The following is a 25,464-nucleotide window of genomic DNA, read 5'->3' as shown; positions in this document are numbered from 1 at the left end:
TAATGAAATAACCTCGACGCTCCTTAGTTTGATAAAATTACGTTTATATCTGAAAATCGCAAACCTTCTAAAAAAATAAACACAACAAAGCAACAACACCTGTATCTTAAAACGAAATTACAAAATGATGCGACTAAAACATAGGTGCAGGTACATATAGACGATTTAACCTCGGATGAGTTAGGATTTGGCAATATAATCTACAAAGTCGAGACATTTGTGATTACTCAACACTGGTTTAACATTGGTTGAGCAGAGTTTTATATAGTTTTTGCTTCGAACTTGTAAGACTGTTCGGTTTTCTTTGACTGGTTTGTAAAATGTACCCAAATAGAAATCTGCTTCGCGAGAATTTTCTCCAAATACCACTGAGAAGGTGGAATCCAGGATAGTACATTGAAAGTTGACATATGTCAAACCAAACACATTTATTCGCTTAAACAGAAAGCAGGATGAATCATTTAAAGATAATAGCATCGTGCCTGAAGTCGGCTGAGAGTAACGTGATTTGGTGTTAAAGTTAATAAAAATAATTTCTTTGAGACTGTTTATCAGAAGGAAATTGTACATTACCAGAAGATCGGTTTCATTGCACTTCTCAGTGAATTCTAATCCAGCTAACTTCCACGTCCCTCTTTTGTTAACGATAACAGACTGTGGACACACATTTCTGTGGATGAGCTTACAAGAGTAATGCAGAAAAGCCAATCCTTCAGAAATCTACAAGAAAAAAAGTAAAGTTTTATGTTATTAATCTCACACAAAAGGCAATTTCTTAAAAAAATTACTGTATGTATTACTAGATAGTTCATATCAATGAAAGAAATGAAGAGAATGGTGAATATAAAAAATGAAGATGGATGGCAAATAATAAAACATATAGAAATAGACACGAAAGGTAGCTTTAAAGACAAATAGATAGTTATTTTAATACATTAAAAAATAAACAGACAGATATAGAAGAAGATATACAAGAATATTACTTATTAAAAACATAAACACTTAGACAAACAGTTTATTACAAAAAACATTCTAGTGAAGTGTCACGTTCAGTTTAATTAGATAACAGTTTAAATAATAAAAGTGTATTTTCTTTTGTGTTGACATTGGATTACAAAGAACCAACAAACAAAGTATGAGGATAAATGGAATAAATAAATAGTTTCACAGAAACAAAATAGTAGAAGAGCAAAAGGTGTAATATACAGGATTTCGACTGCATTGGATTTAGACAACTTTAAATATGAAAATTAATAGGTAATGGATGGGTTTGGGACACCTAGACCACCCAAAACGAGACCTACAGCAAACAGTACAGCAGCCGTGGCGGGAAAATCAAGGCGTGTTGTAATGAGTTAGAATCCACAAACACGAAGGTCAGCAAGAAGACCAGGTAATAGTAAGTAATAAAGCAAGAAGGATTTCTGTCACGTATATATTAGTTGCTTCTACGACATATCACTTCAGCTTTCACATATCTCATGTAATTGGAGTACGAAATGGACATTCATGCTATTCAATTTAAAGACATACTGGTCAACTTGCTTATGCCTTTGAATATTTATGATGATTGGATTGTTGAAGGGAACCTTTAGGTGGGAGGGTGTGTCTTTTAACGTGACAGTCTTACGAAGGAGTCTTTTCTATGAAAACTATACTCTAAGACTATTGTCAAGACGCACGGTCATTAGATAGAACATGACCAGATTTGGCGCCTTGGTAATAATCCAAAATTGTTTTAATAAAAAGTACACAACTTCTGAAAAGAAACATTAACCTATTTATCTATTTTAAATATACTCGAATACGCATATTCTTAAGATTTAGACATTACTTAAAATGTTATATAACAAATTATGTACCTTATAATTAAAAGCATAAGTTTCATTCCTAAAGAACATTTTCAAATGTCTGTAATATTACAATATTGGACTTCATCATGAATCGGGCCCGGCACTGCCAGGTGGGTAAAGGCGTTCGACTCGTAATCTGAAAGTCGCGGGTTCGAATCCCGGTCGCACCAAACCTGCGCGCCATTTCAGCCGTGGGGGTGTTATGATGTGACGGTCAATCCCACTATTCATTGGTAAAAGAGTAGCCCAAGGGTTGGCGGTGGGTGGTGATGACTAGCTGCCTTCCCTCTAGTCTTACACTGCTAAATTTGGGACGATTAGCGCAGATAGTCCTCTAATAGCTTTGCGCGAAATTCAAAAAACAAAAGAACAAACAAACTACTGTAGAGACTAAACATCATAGAAAGATTACGATAAGGAGCGTTTATTGATTATCATTATTTTAAATATCTATGTTTAGTGAAACTTTACGTCTGCATAGATGGCTGAGTATAAAATTATATATTCTTTCTCTGTATATGTGTGTGGGTGTGTGTGTACGTACAACAACATATTTAGGTTAGCTTAATAAGAGTAAGGTGAAATAAAAAAACAACAAAGTAAAACATTTTACGAAGTTCGTGATCAAGTGTACCTTTTTAAAATCAAACAAACTTCAAACAATATAGTTTTTCGTAACGATAAACAAACATGGAAAAGTTTATTCTGGATTAGAATCAAAACACACAAACATACGTCCGTTAATTACCAGTGTCTGTTTCAGAAATGTTAAAGTTTGGTCTTCTGTTTGTAGAAGATAAATGTCAAAGAGCAATAAACTTCAATGTGAAGGTATTAAACATGCACGTGAATAGGAATAAAAGCAAATAATTTGGAGAGAAGTTAATAAAACGTATGTTTCGATAAATCATAACTGTTAAATATGTCCTCGTACGTCCTCTTGTTCAAATGTTACGATAAAGTATTGATACAATTTTGTTCTTTACGTATTTTGGAGTATATACATACAGATGAATTGGCAGTTCATTTATAGCGCCTAAAAGTAAATATTATACAAAGTGCTACAGTATGTTAAACGCAGTAGCATACAAAAAAAAAAAGGACAAATGACTGAATTGCATTCGGTTCTCTAGACTTTCTCGATTTCATGACTGGATGAAGGTGACTTATTGAAAGTTAACTATACAGAGAAACAGGAAGTTTAACAATCTTCTCACTCGTGCGGAAAGATTATTCGAACTACATAGCTCTAAGAGAGAGGTAGGTTAGTCAATATTAATCTCCGAGCTAAGCTAGCAACATGTTATGTTGTTATACAGATAATGCCTGTTTAAATTTTGTTTGTAGGTAAATAATGATTTAATAAGTAGAACAAAATAATTATATAAATGTATTGGATGAAAAAAAACAACCGGTGCCAACATCTGAACGGAGTGTTCTATTGTGCTAAGAAATTTAATAATTAAAAGATCATGAATGTATTGAATATGAAATGTAAGTATAACACATTTTTCCTACAATAAATGACTAGTTTCTTCTAGTTTTTAAACACAACAATGTATGTTTAGTCTTGTTGAGATTTACTGTAAGGTGAGTAAGATTGCATAAGATTATAACGTATTACGTTTAAATTAAACACATGAATTATTCAAACAATTGTCTTTTACGAACTAAGTTATCATGCATTAAACACGATAATGTTTCTCATTTATTATACAAATCTTAGGTTCAATAACAGCAAGAAAAAACGAATTAATAATTAAGTGCAATTACATAAAACTATTTCCTGTAAATGTTTGTCGAACGTAAATATAAAAGAATCAACCACCTCCATATTTTCTTACAAATTATCTGTAAGTTTCAGATTGTCCTTATATTAGTGTAGAGCTAGTCAAACATCAAAGGGCTACATAAACAAAGTATACAGCACTCCATGGTTGTTCGATAATAAACTTTCAATTGAATAATTGAATATTATTTGTACTACTTTGAAACGCACAATTAACGTAGCTACAAATAAATATTTAATAACATAGATAACACAGAAAGTATGATAAGGCACTCAAAGAGCGTAACTTAACTCTTCGTTAAATCACTGAAGAAACGTTGCTGAAGTTTACTGCCAAAACTGATAGAAAGTTTGCTAGAAGATCTTAATTTTTAATTTCTTCTCCGCCAGTTTATAACCATGATAGCAGTTATTTCTTGACCGTATAGTAAATTGAAATATTTTTATGTTTTTTGTTGTTTCTGTGTCACTTTATGTTATAATTCTTTTACTGGTAATTTTAAAAAAATCCAATTATATTAACTGGTCTGGCCCGACATTTCCAAGTGGGTTAAGGCGTTCAACTAGTAGTCCGAGGGTCGCGTGTTCGAATCCCGGTTGCACAAACATGCTCGCTCTTTCAGGCGTGGGGCGTTATAATGTGATGGTCAATCCCACTATTCGTTCGTAAAAGAGTAGCCCAAGAGTTGGCGGTGGATGATGATGACTAGCTGCCTTCCCTCTAGTCTTACACTGTTAAATTAGGGACAGCAAGCGCAGATAGCCTTCGAGTAGCTTTGCGCGAAGTTCGAAACAATCAATCAACTGGTCTTTTATAGTTTTTGTCATCACATTTTGTTTCAAAACAACACTTCATCAGTTGTATATTTTTATTTTCAGACTTACTTTATGCTATTTATCACATCTGTCCGATAATTTTCACTACTATTTTATTTTATGAATAATGATGTATTTTCAGAGGTCTCTTTTAGAGGTACTTTTGACCTTTGACACCCATGTTTATTTCATCGCTTTCATTCAGTTCCAAACTTTAGATTTTGTGTATAATTGAAAAATGGAGTAGAGTTTTACCATTGCTTAAGCCTAAAATAATTTTTGGCTGTTCTTTTTTTTGCGATTCCACTATTGTTCAAGAATAAAAAGATTGAAATTTCTTTGACGTCTTTCAATGTTTAGTATCTCTTTTAAGTAAGCAGTTTTCCGATACAACTGCCTACGGAAAAATAGTGAGCTGAGTTGCTTTTAACTTAGTTTATGATAAAAAAATCTAAATTTTAAAAATCCATCACTTGCTATAACACTGACGTTGTAGATGGGAGCTCATCTGATTTTTGATAAATTAAAAACGGCAGTCCTGACTATTCTCTCATCAATTGCTTCACTGGACTTGATATGTCTACTGTATAGAAGAAATACTTTGTATTAAACTCAGATCACGTCTTTCCATATCATGAATATTGCTAAACCATATTTCGAAACTGCTTCATTTTGCTCGTGACATGCTTGTTCGCAGAAGAAGGATCATGCTGTTTACCTCCGAGGACTTTGATGTCACGTAAAGTTTTTTCTATCATTTAAAGTAGAAATTTTCACCAAAAAATCAAAAAGCTCTTTTAAAAAAGCTATACCAACGCCAGTTCAGACGTTCGGCCAGGAGATAATTGGATTTGGGTTAAAAAGAACTTCGGAAAGGTCCATATAGTTCTGAAGGTTGTAAATATCTGTTTTAATATATTTATAGCAGCAATCCATGAAACTTTAGATTTATACCAGCATGGGTAATACTTTAGTCAAGCGCAATAACTCTAAATAAGGGGAAAAACAAGAAGTTAAACAAAACCTTAGTCTTGTGATTAAATGTTTAATAACAACAATAATGGGGTATAGGGAGGTGGGAATCCCCCACTAATACGCCACTTGTTCAAATTACCATTCCACAAAGTTTGGATGAGATTGGCTCAGCGGACTAGTAGTAGTTGGATAAAAGACAAACAGGTGTTTGTACTTTATATATATATATAAATATATATATTTTCTATTCTTACTTGGCCGGTATGGCCAGATGGTTAAGCCACTTGATTCGTAATCTAAAGGCTACGGGTTCGAATCTCTATCACACCAAACATGCTCACAAGTTCACCCGAGGGGACGTTATAATGTAACGGTCAATCCCACTATTCGTTGGTAATAAAGTAGTCCAAGAGTTGGCGGTGTGTGGTGATGACTAGCTGCCTTCCCTCTAGTCTTACACTGCTAAATTAGGGACGGCTAGCGCAGATAGTCCTGGTGTAGGTTTGCGCGAAATTGTAAAATAAACAAACAAAACAATCACTCTTTTTTGAAAGATACTCTATCTTACACAGCAAAATTAGTGCAGATAGCCCTCGTGTAGCTTTGCGCAAAATTCAATCCAAACCAAAGCTTCTTACTACAAAAAGTATTTGTACTAATTCATTATATTTATTTGTATAGATAATCATTTGACTGAAAACGTTATCTAGACACTTTGAACATCGAGAGTGTGATCCCTGTATTCTCGATATTATACTTTTATTTACTGTAGAATGCTGTGTTTTGAGGGTCGTGCAATTTAATATACCTTTTGTAGTTGGTGTAATAAAATAACTATATTCCAGGCAAGCCAAAGAAAATGTAGTGCAGCATAAATATACAGGTACCTCACTGCTATCTGAATTAGTTACATGCATTTAAATTTTAAATTACGATTACAAACTGTTTTTTTTTGTACACTACACACACACATACTTCCAACTTGGTCAATGAGTTATGCTTGATAGAAAAGCATGTTTAGTTGATCTAAGTTAATATTTTCAAAAGCTTAACAATGAAGGAGTATTAAGTCTTTGGGTTCCCTGGAACAGTGGTAAGTCTTGGGTTGTTGTTTTGAATTAAGCACAAAGCTACACAATGGGCTATCTGTGCTCTGCCCACTACGGGTATCGAAACCCAGTTTTTAGCGTTGTAAGTCCGCAGATATACCGGGGGGCGTGAGTCTTAGGAGTTATAACGTTAAAATCAGGGATTCGATTCCCCTCCGTGAACACAGTGGATAGCCTGATATGAATTTATTATAAGAAACACACACACCAAGTCTTGGATAATGCCCGAATGTATTATTTTCTCCTATTTTCACCAGACGTTGCCCAAACTGCTGCGTTTGTTTTTGTTTTCTTGTGTTTTGGAATTTCGGACAAAGCTACTCGAGGGCTATCTGTGCTAGCCGTCCCTAATTTAGCAGTGTAAGACTAGAGGGAAGGCAGCTAGTCATCACCACCCACCGCCAACTCTTGGGCTACTCTTTTACCAACGAATAGTGGGATTGACCGTAACCTTATACGCCCCCACGGCTGGGAGGGCGAGCATGTTTAGCGCGACGCAGGCGCGAACCCGCGCCCCTCGGATTACGAGTCGCACGCCTTACGCGCTTGGCCATGCCAGGCCAAACTGCTGTGTCTTGTACAGCATACTACATGGTGTGCTGATTATTTTTATAAGGACATTGTATATAAGCAAATAAGGGTACACACTTCATGATGCGCTGATTATGTTTACGAGGACGTTGTATGTTAGCCAATAAGGATACATACTTCATGGTGCGCTTTAATGAGGACACTGTGTATTAACCTATTGTAAAATAGTGTATTTTGTGTACAGCGTGTTTAACGTACTGAAATATAATAACATTATATTTTGGTTAATGTAGCCTGAGAAAACGTTTTGGTTAAAAATATTTAGAAAATACTTTTATTGAAGTACACTGCGCTAAAAAAAGAAGAATTCATTGAATGAAATAATATTTTTAATATGTTATGAAAAGTTTTAACTAACGTATGGAAACAAGAAAATACGTTGCCACTTTATTATATATTTGGTGATAAGTTAATGATAAGGGAGTTCGCAACCACTAAAGAAAAAAAACAACTTTTTTTTCTAGTGTTGTAAGTCCGCAGACATACAACTGTGCCACTCACTGGGAAGGGACAAAGGAAAAGTATTGAATACTCAGTGTTGAATGAGGAATTAAAGATACACAGATTGTGTACAGATTTGAGAATCTGTTTGACGTCAATAAGAAGTTTCTTTTAGAATAAGATTTCACCATATAGAGAAACAATCAAAATACTGAAAAACAAATTTGAAGAAACTGATTCGTTGCGTCATGCATCAAGAAATGTTAATTGTTCACATGCCTTTAACAAAAATAAAAAATTCATTCAAATCTCTGGTTCAAAGCCTGCAGATGTCCATTCGATGTTTGTTTGCAAAGTCTATAAAGGGACATTTCGAGAAAAGGTTACTTCTGCTTACATTACGTTTGAAAAGTGTATAAATACTGAATGTGAACATGTTGAGCATCTGAAGGCATAAGACAATATAATAGTTTACTAGGTTTTTGTGAAAAGTGCAGCACATAATTTGCGTATAGAAAATACGAGAAGATAGAAAATAGAATAACTTTAATTACGGAGACCAATGAAACTCGTGTTTTGAAGTCTATGGTTATTTAGTTTGTTGAACATTTCTCACGTAAACTTTTCTGTCACTATAAAGAAAATAAATATAACACATATCGCGAATATTAGGGTAGAAGAATTATCTGTACTAAATCTGATGTTAGAAAAAGAGAATTTGTGAAAACAGTGTAAATTCGTATAATATATATGACCATCTTATTCAACAACTGATGTTTTATTTGTTGTTTGTGTTTTTAATTTCGCGCAAGGCTACACGAGAGCTATCTGCGCTAGCTGTCCCCAATTTAGCAGCGTAAGATTAGAAATAAAGCAGCTTGTCATTACCATCCCTCGCCAACGAATAATGGAATTGAGTGTCACATTATAGCGCCCCACAGCTGAAATGGCGAGCATGTTTGGTGTGACGAGGATTCAACCCCATGGCCCTGAGATTACGAACTCCTCAATAACTGAATTGTTTCCAATTCACAAAATGCAACCAAGTACGGAAATTATGAATTACATTAAAGTGAGAGTCACTTGAAGAGAGAGACAAAACAGAGGATCTTAAATAATTATTGATTTATCAAACATAGTTCACTATTGTTAGGTATGATAATTTATTTCGGATTCAGATTTACTGGGTTACGTAAGTTATATATTACTATTTCAAATAATAGGAAATTTTAAGTTAGAAGTTAATTACGTTTATTTAAGATATTTGTTAACAAGATTGATATACACAGTTTTCTTTTTTAGCACAAATACATTTTGATATACAAATAATAATACAATTGGTATTAAAGGTTATTACATATAATTATTACAAATGATGGTTTATATACAAGAGTTTTACGAACCTACAAATGATATTAAGTCTTATATCTGATCTCGAACTGAATCTTTTATTGACGATCACGGAGAGCAAATTAATTCTTTGTTTATATACCTATAAATTTCTCTCGACGGGAATGCTAGCTTGCTTTTTTCTTATTTGGCCTCACACCAGTTTCAAGCTGACTTTTTTCAGCGAAGATATTTAACGTTCTTATAGAAATACTATCGTCCAAAGTAATTTGCTAAAGTTAAATGGTTTGTGATGTTCGAAATCTGTCAACGTTGCTGGTCCGATTCTGCGGTTTTCCGATTATTGGGCGTTAATCACAATTACGGCATTCGAGGCTTATAGCATATTGACTGTAACTGATCAATAATAATCGGTCTCTTGGCATTTCGATTTATTTAGTTTAAGGTAATATTCTCCAATGATCAACAATGTTCGAGAACACGCTAGCGTTCTCGTAAAACAAATATTGTTGATTCGTACTCTCAAGAAGTTTTTAGAAATTTAAGAACAGGCGGGACTTGCGCAATACACATTCAATAATATACGTCACACGCATAAAAACTACTGAAACAAACCTAGATATTAATGTTTTTCAATTATGAGATATTTCAGTTTTGTATTTTTTTGTTTTCGAATCTCTGTCACACCAAACATGCTCACAAGTTCACCCGAGGGGGCGTTATAATGTAACGGTCAATCCCACTATTCGTTGGTAATAAAGTAGCCCAAGAGTTTGCGGTGGATGGTGATGACTAGCTGCCTTCCCTCTAGTCTTACACTGCTAAATTAGGGACGGCTAACGCAGATAGCCCTCGAGTAGCTTTGCACGAAATTCAAAAAACAAACTATATATATATATATAGTGAAAAATGCCTTGTGTAACGGATTTACTGTTACACAGTTGTTTTAATATCTATGTTTATTTCTGTATAATATTTATTTAGAAATGCATATAACGTATATTGTTAAATGCATTTTACAAAAGTTCTGCCTCTTCTCTGAATTTATAGAAGATTCTCGAACATAAGAATCAACAATGTATATATTTATGTAAATGCCAGTATTGTTAGATCAACTGAACATTCTAAAACTTCACGTGGAACTATATAAAACGACGCGCCAAGAGAACAGATTATTTTTAGTAAGGTACAGTCAGTGTGCTAGAGGTCTCGGAAGCTATAATTGTGAGTAACGCTTATTAATTGGAAACCTATAAATATTTGACCAGGAACGTTTATGTTTTCTTACAGCAAAGCCATATTGGGCTATCTGCTGAGTCCACCAACGGAAATCGAACCCCTGATTTTAGCGTTGTAAATCCGAAGACTTACCGCTGTACCAGCGGGAGACATTTATAGATTTCGAACATTACAAACCGTCTATCTTCAGACATCAGTATTGGTACGAGGACATTAGATATCTTCGTCGGAGAAAAGTCAGCTTTAAAACAGTATGAGGCTAGCCATTAAGTGAAGTGCAACAATATCAACATAGAATTATTCGTTCGTCGTGAACTATCAATAAAATATTCAGTTTCAGACTAGATAGAAAACTCATTATTGTTTGTAAGTACATAAAACTTTTGTATGTCAAGGTTATTTGTAATAACCATTATTCTTAATTGTATTGCTGTTTGTACATTAAAATATATTTGTTTTAAGAAATAAAACTGTGTATATCAATGTTATTTGAACTCTTAATACGTAGTGTACGTAACATAACAAATCGGAGACCAATTCGAGATAAGTTATAATACGTGACACTTTGAATACCCATTATGTTTCCGTGAATATGCCGTAGATGTATTTACAGAACTATTGCTTACCTAGTGTATTTACAGAACTATTGCTTACCTCGTGTATTTACAGAACTATTTCTTACCTAGTGAATTTACAGAGCTATTGCTTACCTAGAGTATTTACAGAACTATTTCTTACCTAGTGTATTTACAGAACTGTTGCTTACCTGGTGTATTTACAAAACTATTGCTTACCTAGTGTATTTACAGAACTGTTGCTTACCTAGTGAATTTACAGAACTATTGCTTACCTAGTGTATTTACAGAGCTATTGCTTACCTAGAGTATTTACAGAACTATTTCTTACCTAGTGTATTTACAGAACTATTGCTTACCTAGTGTATTTACAAATCAACTACGTACCTATATTTTCATCATCATTTCTGCACCATCTTTTATTTTATTTAGAAATATTTTGACTTAGTATTTCATTTCGTGCATGACCAAATATACTTGGTAAAGGTAAAAAAAAAAAAAACCAACAAAATTCATATCTAATTTTTGAAGCAATTTATTAGTTCCTAAGCCTTTACAACTAGCGTAATACGCACAAAAACTGAACTCAAAACCTAATTCATGTGTGTATAAGGAAATCATGTTATACAAAGACCTACCCGAGTAATAAAATCAAACTGTGTATATTTGTTACATCAAAATTATGCCATACAGTATTCGCATTAATAAACTGCTCGGAAGATTAATATCATTTTATTTGTGTTTTCTTGTGGACATATTGAGTTCCAGATTACTATAAGTATTTTGTTGTGACAATAGTGCTCGGTAGAGGGAGATCATATTTCTTTAACTGTACGACAGGGAGACAAAATGAATTAAAAACTAACGATCTGAATGTCATGAAGCTCAAATAATTATTGATTACACACAAGCGATATATAGAGGTTTGTTTAGAATTAAGCACAAAGCTACTCAATGGGCTATCTGTGCTCTGCCCACCACGGGTATCGAAACCCGGTTTTTAGAGTGTAAGTCCGCAGATATATAGAGATAACGTCTGTTTAAATTTCACATTAAAATTATTTTCCTCAAATTTTATATGCATATATTGGAGCCATGGACAATATATTTCAGCGTTTATTAGAATACAACGATCCCCTCAAAGCCAGCATTACAACATATTAAGAAATGAATAATATCATAACGTGTTGTCTTTCATGATCTCACTTTTAGTCTCATATGTTTCACTACATGACATTTGCATAATGAGTTTCAAGTTACCGAATACGTTATAAAGTAAAGAGTAGCTAAGACGTTTCCTAATGTTCTTAGACTTTATAAATAATTATTGTAATAAGCAATTTTATTTTTTGATAGTTGTCCATAACATAAGAATAATATAGCAAGAGTCAGATTTATACTAATAACGGAATTATCAAAATAAAAGTAAGTAATGGTGAAAGTCAGTCTTCTTTAAAGAAAAAGAACCTAATGGCAAAGAATACTATAAGGAATTTGTCGCTTTAAAATATCTTGAGTGTGCTTTTAATTTATGAATATTGGCTGAAAAAAAAACATTTTTTTGTACCATACGTACAGGAAAATTAGTTTATCTAACTTTTAATATAGCGATGGAAATTTCTATTGTGTTTCTAAAAGTGACAATTGAGTGTTAAGTCCTGCATGGCCAAGCGTGTTAAAGCGTGCGACTCGTAATCTGAGGGTCGCGGGTTCGCATTCCAGTCGCGCCAAACATACTCGTCATTTCAGCGTTATAATGTGATGGTCAATCCCACTATTCGCTGGTAAAAGAGTAGCCCAAGAGTTAGCGGTGGGTGGTGATGACAAGCTGCCCCTTCCCTCTAGTCTCACGCTGCTAAATTAGAGATGGCTGGCATGGATAGCCCTCGTGTAGCTTTGTGCGAAATTCAAAAACAAACAAATAATTGAGTGTTTAGTTAAGTTAAAATCAACTATTTATGACTAGTGCTTACACTAATACTTTCTATCAATGCGCATAATTCACTAATATTAGACAACACTGTTGAGGCTTACAGCAGTTTATGCTGTCCTAACGAATGCATATACCTGTGTTTGTAATCAAATTGAATATTATTCTACTATTTTAATCAGTGTTGACAACAAAGGTTATTTAAATTGCTAATGATTTCTGAATATAAATATTATACACGCATAAATATACATACACTAATGAACAGATTTTTATAAATAACACTGGGATAATGTATACATATATTTATATTAAAAGAATGTGGAAAATGTAGAAAACAATGTAAAACTTATGATTGAACAAACTCTTAACGAAAATTAGCTTAAGCCTGTTTCATTGATTTATGTTAAGCCTAAGTTTTAAAAATAAAGCTTAATAAAGTACCAATGCAAGAGAAGTGTTAAATATTTTCATAGTAAAAGTGAATCCAAAATATGGATGAAAAAGTAACCCTAGTATTTGGAATACGGTTATTTAGAAGTACCAAATAAAAAATACTAAAGCCAGAAGCTTAATAATTATAAACTACTCATGTCTCGCCCGGGCTTTAAGTAGCAAAGGTAATACTGACAATTGGTGTAAATGTCTAATTATACTTGTCAAAATACATTAGTTCTATGCCTATTAAACTTTAGCTTGCATTATTCATTCAGTCCCTTTGGGCTATTTCAGACAGAAGAGGAGTGTATGGTAATATTTCAACCATGCTACGTTAGGCTTTTCATTTGCTAACATAAAGGAGTTTACACCATAACTGTTGTTATAATAAGTTGTTGCTTGGTCGGTAACAGAAATTACAGTTAATGTGAGTTGGCTGAAGTTGTTCACTACTAATTAATACAATATAATCACTAAAGGTGGAGAAAATATAATATTAATGAACTATAGCGTTAATAAAAATGAACGAAGCAAACTAAGCCTAAAATTCAAAGGATCATTAATTTTCATAAAATCGACTGTATTTAAATACTTATTTTCGTTTAACTCCAATATTTAATTTTTTCTATACTTTTAACACAATTCACGTAAACAGTATAATTTTTATTAATGAACATCTTCGCCTTAGTGTGTTAAGGGCATAAATTATAACGAACAGTGTGATATCTTGCCAAAACAAACGATGAAAAAAAACACAATACAAATACAAAATCTAGTAGGTGCCGACTCACCTGTAAAAGTCCATATTTTATTTCAGTTTCGACAAAAGAATATTTCGTGACTGATTGTGGAAGGCTCTGTGGTAGACGATCTTCCAAAGAACCCATAATATTTGCTAAACTTCCAAGCACTGGCTCTGTAGCGAAGGCTAATATTTCACTGAAATAAAAAAAGACGAAAATAGAATTACATGTAACATTATGTGCCGTTAAGCACAGAGCTACACATTGGGTTATCGGTGCTCTGCTCACCATGAATATCGAAATTCAACTTTTAGCATTGCAAGTCCATCAGACGTAGCGCAGAGTCACCAGAAGGGGCAGCAAATAACTTTTAGCAATCTTTTAAATCAATTATTGCTGAGCTACTTAAGGACTGATAGTCCAATTTAGTTTTGATTAACTTAAAATGATATGGTAGTGATTTATTTACCACTAAAAGTTTATCATAACATGATTTAATAATATATTGAATTACATAATATGATTGTCATTTCTGAACAATCTTAACTATCTGTTTTCGTTTAACTAATTATTTTACTTAAAGCTCACCCTAAATAGAGAGTAATAAAAAGTAAATAACTCAACATTAAAACTAACCAGATATTCTTCAAATTTGATAAGGTTGTCGTTGGAACTCCAATAATCGCAAAATAAAGAGTGAGATATAAAAACCTTTAATTCCTTTTTATACATCATGCAGAATGAGCTATTTGAGCTCTGCCTGCTGCGTGAATCGAACCTTGATTTTAAGTGTTATAAGCCTTTAAACTGTAGATATTTACAGATGAAAATTTAAAAGATGTATTGAGCTGGAAGTTTGAATGTGAGAGGATGTTATATCTGCTGATGCAAATTTAAGGTTTGATTTGTTTGTTTGCTTTTATTTTTTGAATTTTATGAACAGCCAGCCCTAAAGCTACTTTTTTTACCAACGAATAGTGGGACTCACCGTCACTTTATATCACCCCCACGGCTGAAAGGACGAGCATGTTTGGCGTGACGGGAATTCGAACCCGCTATCCTCGGATTACGAGTCGAGTGCCTTAACCACCTGGCCATGCCGGGCCGGCTGGAGAGAGAGACGACGATACTTAAGCCTTAATTTGTCTTTGTGATGTTTCTACTTACTTCACTTGTAAAAGGGTTTTAACTTCAGAAACAAAGACGTTTAAATAATAATAATAACGTATCATTTTTGTGCGAACACATACGACTCAAATATTTGTCCATTAATAATTTATGAAGTGAACGATCATTTATTCATTGAATAATAGCCTTGTTTGAGACTAAAGAAAGTGTAACACTTCATAATAAAAATGTGCAGTACTCTGAACTGCTCATCAAAATCGACAAGACACTCAGTTACGAAGAACAAACAAACCACTGTCTCGATGGAAATCCAGTATGATAGAATCCAATAGTTTGTAATCTTTACTCTAAATTGTTTTTCAATTTTTTATTCTAATTCCCCTTGGTGGCCTCAACAGATAGCCCGATGTGGTTTTGCTATAAGCAAACACGCACACTTTATTCTAATTAGCAAACTTATTTTTTTATATAATTTATAGTGAAGTTAAAAAATCTTTCGTAAAGTTGTAGTGAAACTGAGTGATAAAATAAAATATAAATCGTTATGAGATCTTTTGATAATACCAAAGGATTTGTTGAGAAAGTTAATGTAAAAGAAAACGTTTGTTCTTTTATAGTTTTTAAAAAAATATTTTATGCTTTTCTTGAAGTTACAAGTAGACGTAAATTGGTTTATTTTTGTTTAGACATAAACTTTTGATGTCAATAATGTTAACAGAATCTATAGGAATTAACTATTTTAAAAGAACTTAGACTTTACCACACTGAGACAATTTTTAAGGCTGATAAAAGATATACAAATTCATTTTAAAATGATAACCAAAACTATTGCAACTAAAGAAGATTTCCTTAATAATACTTGTTGCGCCTTAAAGAAACATCATATAAGGAATGAACAGTGCTAGTTCTTAAGAAGTACTGATGTCAGAACTCCACAATTATGAGTTCACAAAATTACATGTATATAGTATTGTTTCTTTGTTGTTGTTTTTAATTTCGCGCAAAGGTACACGAGTGTTATCTGTGTTAGCCATCCCTAATTTAGCAATGTGAGGCTAGAGGGAAGGCAGCTAGTCATCACCACCCACCGCCAACTCTCGGGCTAATCTTTTAGCAACGAATAGTGGGATTGATCGTCACATATAAAGCCCACACGGCTGAAAGGGCGAGCTTGATTGGTGTGACGGGGATTGGAACCCCCGACCCTCGGATTACGATACGAGTGCCTTAACCGCCTAGTTATGCTGGACCAATATTGTTTCTACTGTATTACATCTATTCTGGCTACTAAATTTATTACGAAAACAGAACAAAGGATCATAACAACCTCTTTTATTTTCTTCCATTTTTTGGGAGCAATATTATGATGCTAAAGAATTTATGAATTATACACAGTTACTTATTATTATCGCTTAGCTTTTAGCACTTAACGAAAATTAGATATATGAAGAACACTTTGTATAAATTCATTTGCAATGAGTAAGGTAAATTAGATTTAAAAAAGAATTTGTTTAAGGTTACAATTTCAATTCTAAAGAGTGGCGAAGAATTGAAACCAGTGAAACTAATTTTGTAATAAAAATTACATTAAACTCCATATCTTCTTTTGGCATTATGGCTTATACATAAATCTATCTTTTGTTAAATATTAACTCGGTTCCCAGAATTTCTATTTTATTTGTTAAGCTAGGTATTGTATCAATTGAAGAAAAAAATAATTGTGTAAATCGCATTTTATCTTTGTTTTATGAGAAGTGTAGGGGGATTAGGAGAGCCTTTTACGGACGGGTGCACAAAAACCTTCAACAAAGAGTTCGATCCCAGTACAGCAACGATAGACTAATCTTATAACAAAGCAGTTTCAAACAAGTTATACACTCGAAATGGATATTTTTTTCTTCAAAGCAACAAGAAAAACAGAAAAACACCAAACGATTATGGCACATTATTAGGTGTTAAGTGTAGAGAACGTAGCTACAAATATTGTGCTAAGGATTAAGTGTACTAAACTATAGCAACCAGTATTTAGGATTTTGATTGCTAGAGCTTGGACAGTGAGTGAGATGACAAAGTATACATTGGAAAGGTAGACAACAATCGACCTATGGTTAATCTTCAATAGGCAAACCTTACCAGACTGTGGTTTAAGTTATGGAATGTAATGTAAAACTGACAGAGTTTCTGATGTCATTATAAAATAATTGAGTTAAAAATGTTATTCATAACATTCTTTATTTTTATCCTTTGTTATAGAGTAAAGACATTGGACTATTTCCTGTGTTCACCACAGGGAATTGAACCTGGGGCTTTGGCATCGTAAGTCGGGAGACGTTAAATTTTAAATGTTATGGTATGCATATTTTTGTATCCAGTAATATTAGTTTTATACATAACTCTAAATGTTCATTACTAGCTACCTTGGACTTTTTCTTGTGCTAACATGTTTATAAACGTGTAGTATTTAATCCAGAAAATTAAAAAGACTGTTATAACTTTCAGTTACTATATATATATATATACACACACACACAAGTACATACATACATATATCTTAAGTAAATAAACATAGCGGGAAATGATTTTTGGCTGTGTGCTGTATATCAAAAATCGAAAGCTGTTGTTGTGTTTTGTTTAGCAGTACAAACGAAATATCTAAAACGAGACTGTTACCAGTCTCTTAAATTCTATATCCTTCTTGTGTTATTTCTGATAATGGTGCAGTCAACAGTTTCCAGTCTCACAGCATTTTATATTTATATAGTATAAATTATTAAGTAAAGGATTTTTTTTATTGTATTTTGAAACTGAGAACAGCTTCACTTCAAATATTTGTTATCGAATATTAAAAGTTAGCTTTATTTCTTTCATACAAACAAATAAAATTACACAAGTGTCCTTTTCATTCTCACTTACTTCATTAATAAAGAGAACACAAATGTTTCTCTGTTGGTAACAATGTGATCTCACGCTAAAATTATAAGCACATTGTTTACCAGACTATTAATAAAGTGATTAATTTATTCTGGAATTTTAGTCTTGAAAATACCTTTGACATTTTCACGGACTACAAATGAAAAAAAAAAACACAACCACAACATAATTAAATAACCTTGTCGTTAGCAATGATAATCTTGACTCATACTTACAAATCAATTATCACAGCTTATCATTACGTATTGTACAGCAATATACATTGCTACAACCCAGATTGTTGAAAATTATCACGATGTACGTGAAAGATTGAATTGAAAGATGAATTAAGTGAAAATTGGTTACTATTGTTTGAATTGATACACTTCTAGAAGATAGTTCCCGTTCACTTGGAACTATCTAAATGAAACTAACATAAGAGAAAAAAAATGTTTGGGATGTTGTTACATTGTGCTTGTCTGCTTCGAGTAAAACACCGCAAATTTACGAGAAAAAATAAATAAAAATTATTTTATATATGTCCCAGAAACACAGTTTGATACTTAATAATAAACTGATGTAGTTTACTATTTTTAGAGTTGCTCGTTATGCTCACTCCAAAGAGAAGAGAAGCTTCATTTTATACAAAGATCAATGAAATATAATATTTCATGAGCGACACCTACAGAAATATTTTGATCAAATAACATGCGCAGAGATGATCATTGTATTTAAAAAGTTACTCTACTTTAAGTAAATTCAGCGTGTAGGAATAATTACGAAATTTTTCAAAGAAAATAGTTCTTCATGGCTTTTTCAAATTTTTTTGTTTCTCGTGATTCTGGTGGTATTCTGAGAAAGTGGACGTAACTTAAATCTCAACTGTTATGCTTGTATATAATATTTTAGAAGAGACGTAGTAGTCAAAATTGTTTTGATATAAAGATTTCTGACACAACCATCAAGTGGTGAATTTAATGAATTTCATTTAGGCCTACATAACATTCGATGGCAAAAGCGACACAGGGAAGACGTGACTTTTGATTTTAAGTTCGGACAGTACACTCGGACATTATTGTTTTGTTTTTGTTTTTGAATTTCACGCAAAGCTACTCGAGGACTATTTGCGCTAGCCGTTCCTAATTTAGTAGTGTAAGACTAGAGGGAAGGCAGCTAGTTGTCACTACCCACCTCCAACTCTTGGGCTACTCTTTTACCAACGAATAATAGGACTGACTCTCACATTATATTGCCCCCACGGCTGAAAGGATGAGCCGTGTTGGTTTGGTGTTACGGGGATTCGAACTTGCTACCCTCAGATTACGAGTCGAGTTCCTTAACTACCGGGCTATGCTGCCGTTGACGAGTTTCTCCACCACTGTATATATTCAAATCCTGAAACCTCGCTACTTAGAATGTTGGAATATCATACATCGTGTCTTCACAATATAAATATCTTTCGTTATTTTCAAAACAGCCAGTGACCAATAGCTAAGCAAGATACGTAAACATTCGTTAACAGTTAACAATTGGCTAGCTCGTGGGTGATCCAAATATCTTCACATTAATTATCCTTTTGGCCGTAATTCCAGTATTATCACCCAAGATACAGCCACGCAACGGATTTAAATTAGGCCTAAACCTACATACACTGAGCTAACAATACATGATGATATATGTGAGAAGAACGGTAAACCAAGGAGTGCTTCAATATTAGCTCACGGGGTTCAGCCATATACGAGATTTAAATCAGTCCTAAATCTACACTCTAACCTAAGAATGCAAAATAATTATTAAAGTTTATTTGTAATCAGGGGCGTAGATCCTGGGGGGATGGGGGATACATCACCCCTTCATTTTATGTGGGGGTATAGTGCATACAATCATCCCTCCCCTACAGTTTGGTCTGTTGAATTGTTTTATTGCATCACAGGCCTACAAATTGTGTGTTTGTTCTTGTGATTCTCGTGTTCTTACCAATTGAATTACATAATTAGGCCTAGATGTAGGCTTTTTCAGTAGCCGAAATGTACATCTTTAATATAGGCGTGCTTCTAAGCTTTTCGATTTAAGCGATAGTTCGTAAGTATCAGTCAGTAGGCCTAAGTATACATGCAGGTATCGTGGCAATAAGATTACTCTGTGACTGCGTGTTTACAGCTTTCGGGTTCACGTAATCAGAGATTACCAATTTGCAAATTGAACAGTCCACATAAGTGGTTGCAAAAATCATCCCCCCCATCGGGTGTAAAAAATCTACGCCCCTGTAAATTGTAATTCAGGAATTGTTTTAAAAATTATAATAAAAAGATTTAACGAATTAGAGAAAAAACAAGCAGTAAGTTTCTAATTACAAATCACATTATACCGCCAGTTTTCAGCTATTTATTCCTACACCAGTGCATGAAATATGAAACTTGAATTAAGACTGACTAAACTCCGTATTAATAGCACTATCTTCTATTCGAAAAATTATACATTGACTAATAAGCTATCAGATCTTTTAGCATAAAACTATCAAAAATCGAGGTTAAATAATAAATTGTTAGATGGAAAATTCACCACGATATTGATGAATTTGTTCTTGTCGATACAAATTTGTTATATCAGCCGATGTAAGATGTATATTATACAATCCGAATAAAATTCGTGAAAGAAAGTTAGCTGCAGTTTGCATGTTGCTCATAATTAAGGCTGTTAATTATTAATTGTATTTATCATTATAGAATTTTTAACAGCGCATATGTCAGAAATAATAATGTAATGGTAATGAGAGAGCTAAAAAAAAAAGAAAACGTATACCACGGTTGAATAGCTGAGCCATGTTTATTCTTTTTATATTTGATTATGTATGTTACACGAGTAGTAGTTGATTCAAAGTCGAATAAACCCTCGTGGTGACAGGTGCTGTCGTCTGGAGGACTTTTCAGGCTGGCAGTTCGAACTAAGAACGCTTAGCCTATATATTGCATAAAGTACTGTTCATGTTAAAAATATCAAATGCCATGTATAATGTTTTAATTCATTGTCGTTGCTGTTTTCTATTGTGCTAATATTGTCAATTTTTACTTTCTTTATATTCGTTTTAGAATCTTAATTATGTACTTTATCAGTAAAGGTTAACCGGTTAACAATACGATGATAATCTTAAGAATCTTTCTAATCACATATGCTATCTGTATTTGCAAAACTATATTCATGCAAAACTGCTCAAGGTATTTTTATGTTAGCTGATCCTCATTTCTAAACTTATAGTCCAGACGGAAATCATCTTCTTAAGAGTACACATCGCTAACTCTTGGGCTGCTCTTGCTTGTTTCCTACCTTTGTAACCCATCTATGACTACAAAGTGCAGATCGCATGTTTCTGCCGATAACTGAGCACTAAGTCTAAACCGACATATCTATAATTAAGCACACTGATCACTAGGACACGAATGATCTGGAAACACGTGCAAAACAAATGCAAAAGTTTTCATCTACGTTTATAAAATTTGTTATATATATATGTAAAATTAGAAGATTATGGAAGTTTGTTAGTTTTAAACGTGTACTCATTATTCATTTCTCAATAAGACAAACTGACAGTTCTAACAGCAAATTCTATCAACAACAATAATGCAGACAGTTATCAGTTACGACTTAGAGAGAGAACCAACTTTCAAGTTGTTGCAACACAAGGAAAACCCATATCAATCATAATGTCAGAAATAAATAATTTTTAATGGATAATGTTTTCATTTGTTAGTAGTTAATCACAAAGCTACACTACCTGTGCTGGGCCACCACGAATATCGAAATCGTACTTTTATTAAATCCACTGAACTACTGGGGTGTAAGATAATATTACGAATAATATATATTATTTTTGTTTTATTAATGACACAATATAAGACGGTAGCAAACGAGATCCTGCAATGGTATGTTCTTTTAACTTCTCCCCCTCGGTGGATTCAACAGATAGCCCGGTGTGGCTTTGCTATATGAAAACACACACACTTTTAACTTCTTTATACATTCCTAGTTTCATTTGTCCAGTTGTTTAAAGAGACATGCCAAAGATGTCTATGTTATTTTCACCTCACCTTGACTCTTCAATTGGATGGTAAAGCGTCAGCAGCTTTGAGTGCTTAAAGCGATCCAATTGCCGAACACTAAACCGAAGAATTTCAGTAATTGTCTCCTTTCGTCTTGGCTTGTGCAATTTGTCAGCCACCCTCTTCTCGAACATAAATACTGACGCTGCCTATCGGGTGAATCAAAAAGTAAACACATTAGCGAGATGCAGAAATAAAATACTAAAATGTGACACTTAAAAACAAAATTTTAGTGAGAAGGAATTTCGTAAGTGTGAGACTAGATATTAGCCTTGAATCATCTTTGGTTACATATTTCTTAGAACGAATAAAAAATGTTGCTTATTAATTACAATAATAAAAACAATTTAGCAATAAACAACAATGAATTTACTTGGATAAATAAAGCAGAGAGCAATAATTAAGTTTTAAACTTTTAAGTTTGTTAATGCTCTGTTTATTACGAAATATTAAACGAATCTCAAGAGCTATGTAAAATAAAAGTGAATGCTAAGTTATTTGTCTTACACTTCTTCCTTGGTTATTGCAAGTTTTATCAACAACTAAAAAACAGCAAAGTTATTTGCTCATGTTAGGATATGTATTTATTTATTCACCTCTTTTATTTTTTAAGAACGTGAGACCTGCGAAATTGAGGTTAAACTGGATAAATGGTACACCCCCAACGCAATTTGAGTCTTACTTCTACCAGTACCTCCATAACAAGGGCACATTACACCTTATGATGTGCGCCTAAGCCTAGAGCTGCGTTGTTTCTTTTCTTTTTTTTCGTGTACTATGTAATATTGTAATTAACTATATTTTCCCTAAGGTTTAGATACATTGTGTAAATTTCACACTATTCTTCCTTTTGATGTAATATATTTTTTAATTCACTATATAAAAATATTTATTGCACATACAAGTAAAATAAATTACCTATATTTACTCACCCCGCTGCTAACCTTAGAGTACATACGATTTTCATTATGGAATTTAAAATATTAATTATTTATAGTGAATATATTGATGTATATTTTTCTTGTAACTGGTGATTGAGATAAACAGGAAAAGTAATTTATGTAAATTAAAAATATACGTTTACCTAGCGCGTTCTGTGAAACTGTAATGGAAAAAACACACACACCTAAATTGTTATTTTTAATGACAGACTAAACTATTGCACATATCGACTAGAAAATTGTAACTTGTGTGAAGTAATGACATGTCAGGTGATTTTAGCTAAAATCAATTATGTAATACAGTGTTGAAGACAATTTGAATACTGATATCAAAGACTAAAAGTTACATACATTAACGTGTGTTTGTTGTCACATAAGAAAATATCAAAAGTAGAGAATGATGCTTGGTGTAAACAGTGTACGCGTTGCATATATTTATACTCTTTACACGGGCTGTCAATTTCTTTATGAATGCTCTTCTTAATCAGTATCATTGTAGTAAACCTAGAAAATATTTTTACGTATAAAAAAAATCCAGATTTTGTGTGTGATGCATTTATTATCAATTAGTTTGACACTATTTTCATATTTTTTTCAGCTTTGAGCTGGAGTGATTTCGAATATTTTTTCCTTTAGTGAGGAGAAGTTAATAGTAATTAAATCTGTACTTATATAATTAAAATATAAAACTATGACACTACTTAAGGACTGAGCTAGCTAGCTTTGTACAGACAATTTTCAGTAGAATATTTATTAATTGTATTCGTTTCGGATACAGAAGATTTTAGAATTATAAGCCTAAAATGATAGGAGACTTCAACCGTCCTCCGTTAGTACGGCGGTAAGTCTCCGGATTTCCAATGATATAATCAGGGACTCTATTTCCGTCAGTGGATAAGACAAAAAAACAAATATACTTCAGCCATCTAACGAGCTTCTTCTGAAGTATATCAAAATACCAGCAAATTACGTTTACTTTATTTTTTAGTTCGATGTCTAATATTTTGCTTATGTTTTAAAACACAAAAGAAACTAATGTTATTTAACATCGTATATTTTACTGTAATAATAATAACAAATTTCATTAAACTATCCATTGCCAGAAAAATTAAAAAATCTTGACTTTTTCAAATTATTTGACTCATTCGCAGCGTAAGATGCATAAAGATACCTCCAATTAAATACGAGGATTTTTTAAATCAGAGTAAAATTCTAATACATTTTTCAATAATGTTATGTTTGGCATACCCTTCAGTGACACAGTGTTATTTCTATAGACTTATGCTTCTAGAAAGGCCCGGCATGGCCAAGTGGGTTAAGGCTTTCGACTCGTAATCCGAGGGTCGCGAGTTCGAATCCTCGTTACACCAAGAATGATCGCCCTTTCAATCATGGGGGTGTCATAATAAAACGGCCAATCCCACTATTCGTTGGTAAAAGAGTAGCCCAAGAGTTGGCGGTAGGTGGTGATAATAGCTGCCTTCTTACACTGCTAAATTAAAACGTATTTCTCACTGTTTAATACCTTTTATACCTCATCGTTCCCGATTAAGGATATTCAAAGGCAACAATGTTATATCTTATTTCATACACATATTTTTCTTTTTTATCTATTCCCGTAGTAATCACATGGTTACAAACATTCTCCATTACTGATAGTTAAACCAAAACGTCAGGTCATTTTTTACGCAATATCAGTTTTGAATGGATCACCTGCCAAATGCATCCTAACACGTGATAAAGTAAGAGGCGGTGAGACCTAATTAGCAGTCTCTTAGAAAGGCATAAGGCACAGTGCCGCCTCTGATATGAACAAATTATGTGAGTGAGTAAAACATTCACTCAATCAGCCTCTGTGTGTTTTACTTTTGAATCTATTGATATTCCGAAAGGTTCCAATTGATGACCATGGGGAAAAAGTGATTTATCTTTTCGAACTATTTACTGCAAATGGTTTCTATAGATTGATAATTAGAGCTATGGATGGGCCAGTTAAATATATATATATATATATATAATTTATTTGAAACTGGGTATAATTCTTTCTTACTTGGTAGCAAAGACATTATTCTTCTGGAACAATGTATCGGAATGCTGACCAACATTTTTAAAAAATGGTTCATAGGATCTATTTAACATTGAGTGAAGAGGAACCCATAACAAAATTAATATCCAATAGTCAGTATTACAGTGCCAACAGGATTTACAAAATAGCTGTAAACATTTTTTTAAATATGTGCGGTTTATATCTCAGCTCGTAATAAACAACAAACTACCCCAAAAGCGCTCGTTCACATCTATTGATTTTTCTATACATCAAGCAGCCTATAATCTGTCGTTTTTTCAAATGTACGTAATCCGGATTGTACTGATATCTTGCACTTGTTTTGACATCACTAATATATTTATTTCGCTTGTCTTTGTATTCATACTCGCTAAACTTCTTTGGAGAATAACTTTGCTCGGCGGGTAACATTTTCTAAGGATTTAAGTATATTTTTGAGAGGGAACAACGCATTTATGATACAAATGAAAAACA

The 25,464-nt window shown here is 33.1% G+C and overlaps 1 protein-coding gene across 1 annotated transcript in view; it reads right to left on the bottom strand.

Moving 5' to 3' along the window:
• Positions 1-25,464, bottom strand: part of LOC143257682 (SCY1-like protein 2) — a 175,093-nt gene that overhangs the window by 45,793 nt on the left and 103,836 nt on the right. The window contains exons 4-6 of the mRNA XM_076516724.1: positions 21,973-22,133; positions 13,898-14,045; positions 574-720 (exon numbers count right to left, since the gene is read on the bottom strand). Of these exons, the coding sequence (XP_076372839.1) occupies positions 574-720; positions 13,898-14,045; positions 21,973-22,133 (456 nt within the window). The remainder of the gene's footprint in view (positions 1-573; positions 721-13,897; positions 14,046-21,972; positions 22,134-25,464) is intronic.

The sequence above is a fragment of the Tachypleus tridentatus genome, chromosome 7 (assembly GCF_004210375.1).
Source record: "Tachypleus tridentatus isolate NWPU-2018 chromosome 7, ASM421037v1, whole genome shotgun sequence".
NCBI lineage: Eukaryota > Metazoa > Arthropoda > Merostomata > Xiphosura > Limulidae > Tachypleus > Tachypleus tridentatus.
This window is presented reverse-complemented; position numbering and strand designations above follow the sequence as displayed.